Source organism: Pantherophis guttatus, chromosome 2 (genome assembly GCF_059756535.1).
Source record: "Pantherophis guttatus breed Tessera chromosome 2, ASM5975653v1, whole genome shotgun sequence".
In the NCBI taxonomy this organism is placed as follows: Eukaryota; Metazoa; Chordata; class Lepidosauria; order Squamata; family Colubridae; genus Pantherophis; species Pantherophis guttatus.
The window spans coordinates 172,554,621-172,563,660 of NC_142064.1; the positions used below are offsets into that span (position 1 = coordinate 172,554,621).

Genomic DNA, 9,040 nt, shown 5'->3' on the forward strand with positions numbered 1-9,040 from the left:
CGAATCAGTCCCTCGTCTCAGTCTCGCATTGGGCTGGCCTCCCATTGGCCATCGGAGAGAGAGGGGGGCGGGGTTTTTTTTCCCGTTCAACGGGCATCATGATATCCAGGAACCAGCTTGAGATTTTACGGGTCTGTAATGCGATGGCGGCGGGAAGGGAAGGGAGGGGAGGGAAGGGGGGGGGCTTTATTAAAGGGATCGATCGGGTGGAAGCCTGTCGGCAAGGCCTCCCGTCTTTTGGCGGCCAGCTAGATCCCGGGGCGGCTTCCTACGTTCCGCTTTGGGGGAAGGGTCAAGGTCGGCGACATAGTGGAGACTTAAGACTTTAGAATAACTTTTATTGTCACTTTGAGTGTTCACTGGTTGGCATACAGTAAAATGAAATTTCGTTGCATACAGCTCTCAAAGTGTCACCACCTCCAATATACACTACATAAACATGACTAAATAAATAATGCATATGCCCAAATACATTGGCATCAGTGGTGAAATGTAAAATTGGTTACTACCGATTCTGTGGGCGTGGCTTGGTGGAGGTAATATGACTGAGTGGGCGTGGCCAACTTTTTAATTTTTTTTTTTTTACTTTTAAAAGCATTTTTTCTACAACCTCTTTGGCTGAAGAGGTTGTAGAAAAAATGCTTTTAAAAGCCTCTGACGATCCCAGCTGACTTGCCTGATTGGCAGAGGCTTTTTTTCCTTTTAAAAACATTTTTTCTATAACCTATTATGCTGAAGAGGTTGTAGAAAAAATGCTTTTAAAAGCCTCTGATGATCCCAGCTGAGTCGCAGGATCATCAGAGACTTTTTAAAAAAAACTTAAAAGCATTTTTTCGGCCAAAGAGGTTGTAGAAAAAATGCTTAAAAAAAAAAAGCCTCGATGATTGTGTGGCTCAGCTGGGTAATGGGGGGGGGCAGGGATTTTTGCTACCGGTTCTCCAAACCACCTGCCTCCATCGCTACCGGATGGGGCGATCCAGTCCGAACCGGGAGCATTTCACCCCTGATTGGCATCCTTCAGTCTCAAAAGACTATGGTATCGTGCTCTGGAAAGAGGTCCGAAAACAGCATCTAGTGCGACTAAAAAGGCCAATTTGAGAATGGCAATCTCTTCCACAGTGAGGGCAGATACATTCTGTCCCCTGCCCAGCCCCCAGATTTCTCTGATTCTGGGACTGCCTCTTTGCCCTCAGCCTGCCGGACAAGTGTCTCTTCAAATTGGAGAAGGCCATGCTGCGTCTTTAGCCTCCAAGCTGAACGATCGGAGGGTTTCCCAGTTGTTAATGTCTATTCCCAGGGCCTTTAGGTCCCTCTTGCAGATATCCTTATATGGCAGCTGTGGTCTCCCTCTGAGGCGCTTTCTCTGCACTAATTCTCCATACAGGAGATCTTTCGGAATCCGACCATCAGCCATTCTCATGAAATGCCCCAGCCAGGGTAGACATCGCTGTTTCAATAGTGAATACATGCTAGAAATTCCAGCTTGTTCCAAGACTGCGCTATTTGGAACTTTATCCTGCCAGGTGATGCCAAGAATTCGTCAGAGACAGCACATATGAAAGGTGTTCAACTTTCTCTCCTGCCGTGCGTAAAGGGTCCAAGATATATACCCAAATACATACATACATTAAAAAATAATGCATATACCCACATATAAGAATTCAGGAATTCTTCCTTTTGACAGGAAAATACGTGTTTCAGTGCGTGAACTCTAAGCTGCACTTGTTAATAGGCTTTGCGGGGAAACAACACCTCCTCCTCTCGCTCCCCTTCCCGCAAGAACTCCTTGAGGCTTAAACTTTGAGGCACTCTTTGTTACCCGGAGATCAGAAACTTGGAGCTATTGAGGAAAAGGGTACAGTCATCGGCTTATGAGGACACAATTGAGTCCAATTTTTTCTTTCTGAACAAAACAATTGTCAAGTAAATTTTGCTCCATTTTACCACCTTTGTTGCCCATAGCCGTTAAGTGAATCACCACAGTTGTTAAATTAGTGATGTGGTTGTTAAATGAATCTGGCTTCCCCATTGACTTCGCTTGTCAGAAGGTTGCAAAAGGGGATCGTGTTATCCTGGGACACTGCAAGTGTCATAAATATTAATCAGTTGCCAAGCATCTGAATTTTGATCATGTGACTATGCTGCAGTGTTCGTAAGTGTGAAAAAAGATCATAAGTCCCTTTTTCCAGTGCCGTTGTAAGTGTGAACCGTCACTAAATGAACTGCTGTAAGTCAAGGACTACCTGTATTGGGTGGAATTGGCTGCCTTCTCTTCCCCTGCAGTGATGTTTGTCAACCTTGGCAGTTTGAAGATGGGTAACTTCAACTCATGGTGGCTGAGGAATTCTGGAAGTTGAAGTCCACATATTTTCAAGCTGCCAAGATTGAGAAACTTTGCCCTACAACAGTGGTTCTGAAAGGATGGTCTGGGACCCTTTCAGGGGATCTGCAAGGTCAAAACTATTTTCATAATAATACCAAGATTATTATACTAAGATTATTTTCACTGTTTAATTTCACTTTGCAACTAACCTTTAAAACATGTTGAGTTTTAGTATGGGGTCAAAGCAGAATTTCCTGAAAAGGCTGCTAAAATACTGTGCTTCTTCCTTTCCCAACCAAGATCTGTGTGAGGCTGAATTTTTTTTATTTATTCCATCCAAAACAACAGATGACAGCAGATTGAATGCAGAAATAAATAGGAGAATTCAGCAGTCTTCTATTAAGCCAGCCATTAAAAAGATTTGAGAATACTAAAACAATGTTACTCTTCTTACTATTTTGTTTTGTTTTGGAAAATGTAATTATTTTTATAAAATAATTTATATAAATATAAAATATTTATATTAAGATGAAAATAGCTTTATTTGCAAATAGTTTCATTTAGGATTAACAATACATAAATTATAGAGAGACGGGCAATTAAGAAATATAAATAAATAAAAATATTATCAAAATGTTCACTATTTTAATTTCTAATATAGTAAATATTGAAAGATACAACCAGTGGTGGGTTGCTACCGGTTTGCCCCAGATCGGGTGAACCTGTAGCGGTGGCAGTGGGAGGCTCCGCCCACCCGCCTGGACTTCTCTGCGCATGTGCACCCACGAGCAAACCGGTAGTGACGGTATTTGAAACTCACTACTGGATACAATCCATGTTAACAGTTCTTTGGCATATTCAATAATTTTTAAAAATGTAAAGCGATCCTGAGACAGAAAATTCTGAGAACTGCTGTCATAGAGACTAGTACAGCTCTGGATATCACCAATGCCAGTTTCTTTTTTTACCGTCTGATGCTAAAAAAAAAATTAGTCTGAAAAGAAGTACAGACCCTTTTTCTTTTAACCATTTTGTAATGTCTGCCTTTTAACTAAGGAGGTAAGAAAAAAATATCCAATATAAGTCCTGTAAAATAATTTATTTTCTATGATTCAACCAATGGCAATTGGTTGGGGAGAAACAGACTCAGGCTCAACCCATCCAAGACCGAGTGGCTGTGGTTTCTGGCGTCCCGATATAGTCAGTTGGTGCCATCACTGACTATTGGGGGGCGAGTCATTGACCCCCACGGAGAGGGCTTGCAACTGGGGTGTTCTCCTGGATTCACGGCTGTCTTTAGAAGAGCATTTGACAGCTGTGACCGGGAGGACTTTCTATCAGGTTCGCCTGATTCGCCAGTTGCGTCCCTTTCTGGATCGGGACTCCTTACGCACGGTCACTCATGCCCTCGTCACTTCCCGCCTGGACTACTGTAATGTTCTCTACATGGGGCTCCCCTTGAGGAGCACCCGGAGGCTCTAACTGGTTCAGAGTGCGGCCGCATGAGTGGTTATGGGAGCAACGTGGCGTTCCCATGTAACACCTCTCCTGCGTGAGCTGCACTGGCTCCCGATGGTCTTCCGGGTGCACTTCAAGGTTTTGGTTACCACCTTTAGAGCACTCCATGGCTTAGTACCTGGGTACTTACAGGACCGCCTTCTGCCACCAGTAGCCTCTCACCGGCCAGTATGCTCACATAGAGAGGGGCTCAGGGTGCCGTCGGTCAAACAGTGTCGACTGGCGGCCCCCAGGGGGAGAGCCTTCTCTGTGGGGGCACCTGCCATCTGGAATGAGCTCCCCCCGGAGATACGGAGGATCCCGGATTTACGCACCTTCCGCCATGCCCTCAAGACCTTTTTATTTCAGCAGGCTGGCCTGGCCTAACTTCCTTTTTAAATTGTAAATTGTAAATTTGTTTTAAAACATTAGGGGTGTTTTAATTTGTTTTGGGCCAAATTATTTAATGGGTTTTTATATTGTCTTTTAAATTTTGTAGTTTGTGTGTTTTATCTTTTTGGCTGTTCACCGCCCTGAGTCCTTCGGGAGTAGGGTGGTATATAAATCCAATAAAATAAAATAAAATAAAATAAATTTGTGTTTTTTTCTTTCTTTTCCAGATGATGCTGTATCTGACTTTCCCAGTTGCTATATTCTGGGCAGCAAATCAGACAGAATTTTTTGAAAAATATGGAATTGCAGTAAGTCTTCTGTAATTAGATGAGAAAAATTTGGGCTAATATATTTATTTCCAAAGTTTTCCTGATGTTCATCTTCAAAACAAAGGGGAATCAGTCTGGTATCAATACCTGGAAAGATTCTGGAAAATATAAGCAACAAATCTGTGAACACCTAGAGCAGGGGTCCCCAACACCCAGTCTGTGGCCTGATACTGAGCCCTGACCCAATGGAAACAGGGCCATGCAAATGGCAGGCGAACTCGCAAAGTTGCATTTATGCAAGCAGTGTGGACGCGAAACCATCCAAAGTCATGGTTTTGTCAAAAACAAATCATGCCAGAGAAATCTTATTGTATTCTTCGACAAAGTGACAAAATTAGCGGACCAGCATTTACTTGGATTTCAATAAGGCATTTAATAAAGTTGACCACAACCTACTACTTGATAAAATAGAAAAATTTGGTTAAACTGCATCACCACCAGATGGATTTGTAACTCAGACCGCACTCAATGTGTAGTCCTTAATGGAACTTTATCTACATGGAGGAAAATATGCAGTGGGGTACCTCAAGGCTGTCTTAGGCCCAGTACTCTTCAATATCTTCATCAATTACTTAGATGAGGGAATAGAAGGGGAACTCATCAAGTTTGCAGATGACACCAAGCTTCCAGGAATATGGGGAAGATGGGGTCAAAATACAGAAGATCTTGACAGATTTGAACACTGGGCCCTATCTAACAAAATGAAATTCAATGTAGAGAAAAGTAAGGCTTTATATTTAGCAAGAAAAACCAAATGCTCAAGTATAGAATATGAGGTATTTGGCTCAACAGTAATAACTGTGAGAGGGATCTTAAATATGAGCCAGCAGTATGCTGCAGCTGCCAAAAAAGCCAACACATTCCTAGGCTGCATTAATAGAGGGATAGAATCAAGATCATGTGAAGTGTTAATACCACTTTATAATGCCTTGGTAAGACCATACTTGGACTAGTTTTGGTTGCCACAATATAAAAAAAGATGTTGAGACTCCTGAAAGAGTGCTGAGAACAACAAAGATGATGAGGGGACTGAAAGCTAAAACATGAAGAACAGAAATTGCAGGTTGCAAGAATTGGACATGCCTAGTTTAATAAGAAGGACTAGGGGTGACATGATAGCAGTGTTCCAGTATCTAAAGGCCTGCCACAAAGAAGAGGGGGTCAACAGATTCTCCAAAGCATCTGAAGGTATGACAAGAAGCAATGGAGGGAAACTAATCAAGGAGAGAACCAACCTAGAACCTAGGAGAAATTTCCTGACTATTAGAACAATTAATCAGCGGAACAACTTGCCTCCAGAAGTTGTGGATGCTCCAACGCTGAAGGTTTTTAAGAAGAGATTAGACCACCATTTGTCTGAGAGGGTATAGGGTTTCCTGCTTGAGCAGGGGGTTGGACTAGAAAACCTCCAAGATCCCTTTCAACTCTATTATTCTGTTATTCTGCATTTTTTCTATTTTGATTTAAACTGAACAAGGATTTGCTCAAGCACTGGCTGAACTCAATGGTCTATCATACTAAAATAAAATAAATTCACAACAGTGACAAATAGGAGAACATTCAGTAGAACATAGTAGTGCATCTTCCCCCCCTAAATGATGCACTTTGATTCCAGTTTCCATTCAACTATTTCTTTTAAGCACAGCATTTTACTTGCTGATCTCCTTTCCATTTCTTCTTGCTGGCATTTTACATTCTGTCATATCACTTCTGACACTAATTGTTTTCTTGCTACATTTTCTACAGAGCAAGATCTTTCAACCTCTAACTGAAGAGCAGGTAAATCTGTTGCTGCAATAAATGTTATTATTATACACTTTGGAAGGGAGAAAAATCTATGGTGAAAATTGCATTTCTGTCTTCTCCAGAGAAAAGATCTAGAAGCCTTTAGAAAAAGACTGCGGGAGAGGAATGAGAAGAAACAGCTGGAGGAGGCTAAAAAATAATGGAGTGGTATTCTCCCTTTAATTCCAAAATATTTTGGGCAATGAAATGAAGGGGTTTGTATTCCACAATAAATTCTGTATTTTGTATATATGTAATTCTGAATTGTATTCTTCTGTACATATCTAAGACATTTTGGGGATAAGAATGAGAAAATTTTGATTTTGTTTCTTCAGTTGTGATCGGTCACTTGCAATGTATAATCCTTAAAATTAATCACTGACTGTCTCATGTGAATCACCTTGACTAAAGCAGCATACAGTAAGATTATATTACACAGCACAAGTGTGTATAGTACTTTATTTGCATCTCCCAGACTGAAGTTCAGATTGTGATGTTTTCTTAAGTATCTTTGAATCAGAAGTGCAGCACCGCTTTAAGAATTAGTCAACTAATAGGAGCAAAATAACTCTAAAGGGGAACTGGGTTGGGGAACAGTGGTGTATGGGATTAGTAGTGTATCGTCTTTTTCCAATAACTGCTGAACAAGGTTAGTCTTCATTTGAAAAACTGGAAAGAAAGAAACAATAGGCGGAGAACCTAAAGTTTAGTTTAGTTTAGTTTACTTTATTGTCATTGCATCTCGTACAACAAAATTAAATGCCATCTTCAGTGTACATTATAACTATAACAATAAAACACAAACACACATCCTTCACATTCTATACAAGTGAATTGAAAAAACCGATATTGCATTAATATTGCACTATACAGTAAAATTCAATATAGTTACTGCTCTGGGATAGAAGCTGTTTTTCAGCCTATTTGTCCTTGTTTTTATTATCCTGTACCATCTGCCAGATGGTAATATTTCAAACAAAGGGTGCCCAGAATGAGATGGATCTTTAAGAATGTTTTGAACTTTCTTAAGGCAGCGGGAGCTATAAAGCTTTTCCAAAGAGGGGAGAGGGCAACCAGTGATTCTCTGGGCAATGATTTTAACCCTCTGGAGCGCTGTCCTATCTGCCACTGTGCAATTGGCAAACCATACACAGGTGCAGTAAGTTAAAATACTCTCTATGGTGCAGTGGTAGAAGGTCACTAGCAGTTTTTCATTCAGTTGTTTCCTGAGCAGTCTCAGGTAATATAATCTCTGCTGGGCCCTTTTGACCAGTGCTGCAATGTGAGTATCCCAGGTCAGGTCTTCTTTTATGATAACACCCAGAAAATTAAAACTGGCCACTTGCTCCACTTGGTCTCCATTGATAAGCAAGGGCTGGATGTCTGATCTATTCCTTGTATAGTCCACAATAAGCTCATTGGTCTTATTGGTGTTAAGGACCAAGTTATTGTTTCCACACCACGAAAGCAAACAGTCTACCTTATCTCGATAGGCAGACTCATCCCCCCCCGGAGATGAGTCCCACCACTGTTGTATCATCTGCAAATTTAGTAATAGTATTACTAGTGTGAATGGGAATGCAGTCATGCACATAAAGAGTATAGAGAAAGGGACTCAACACGCAACCCTGTGGTGTACCAGTGTTAAGAATAAGGGCTGAAAAGATATGATTACCTAATCTGGCCCTCTCAGAGCGCCCAGACAGGAAATCCATAATCCAAAGGCAGATTGAATAAGGAAGTCCAAGATCCATAAGTTTAGACACTAGTCTATGTGAAAGTATTGTGTTAAATGCAGAGCTAAAATCTACAAAAAGCATCCTCACATAGTCCTCTCCCCCATTCCAAATGAGTTGGAGCAGTGTGAAGAGCGATGGCTATAGCATCCTCTGTAGATCTATTTCTTCTGTGTGCAAAGTGGTGTTTACTAAATGTATGCAGAAGACCAGAAATGTGCTGGCAGACCAATTTCTCGGAACACTTCATGATGATAGGAGTGAGTGCTACTGGTCTGTGATCGTTGAGGTTATGGATAGGGAACATCTTTGGAACAATGGTGGAGGCCTTCAAACAAGATGGAATAGTGTACTGGGATAAAGACCGATTGAAGATTCTGGTAAAGACTCCAGCCAACTGATCAGTACAGTCGTTAAGCACTCGGCCAGAGATACTGTCAGGACCCTAGAAAGGCTGTGGACCTTTCTAGGGTCCACAGCCCTCAGAATGCTCCTCACCTCCTGTTCCTCCACAATAAGGTGGGGGCTACAATGGTGGCTGTACTTTGCAAGGTGCATTTAGTCCAGAGGTGGGTTTCAGCAGGTTCTGACCAATTCTGGAGAACCAGTAGCGGAAATTTTGAGTAGTTCGGAGAACCGGTAGTAAAAATTCTGACTGCCCCCTCCCCCATCTATTCTCTGCTTCCCGAGTCCCAGCTGATCAGGAGGAAATGGGGATTTTGCAGTAACCTTCCCCTGGAGTGGGGAGGGAATGGAGATTTCCCCTTGCCACGCCCACCAAGCCACGCCCACCAAGCCACACCGACAGAACCGGTAGTAAATTTTTTTGAAACCCACCACTGATTTAGTCTTTTGTGCCCACTAATGCCCTTGCAGATAGCAATAGCAATACCACTTAAACTTATATACTACTTCACAGTGCTTTCCAGCCCTCTCTAAGCAGTTTACAGAGTCAGTGTATTTCCCCCCAACGATCT

General features: G+C 41.9%; 1 protein-coding gene across 1 annotated transcript; it reads left to right on the forward strand.

Moving 5' to 3' along the window:
* The first annotated feature begins 16 nt into the window (after nucleotides 1-16).
* PET100 (PET100 cytochrome c oxidase chaperone) lies at nucleotides 17-6,584 on the forward strand. Its single transcript, XM_034407558.3, has 4 exons — nucleotides 17-131; nucleotides 4,441-4,521; nucleotides 6,289-6,321; nucleotides 6,411-6,584. Exons 1-4 carry the CDS (start codon nucleotides 99-101, stop codon nucleotides 6,486-6,488), a joined length of 225 nt encoding a protein of 74 aa, XP_034263449.1. The 5' UTR covers nucleotides 17-98; the 3' UTR covers nucleotides 6,489-6,584.
* The last annotated feature ends 2,456 nt before the right edge of the window (nucleotides 6,585-9,040 follow it).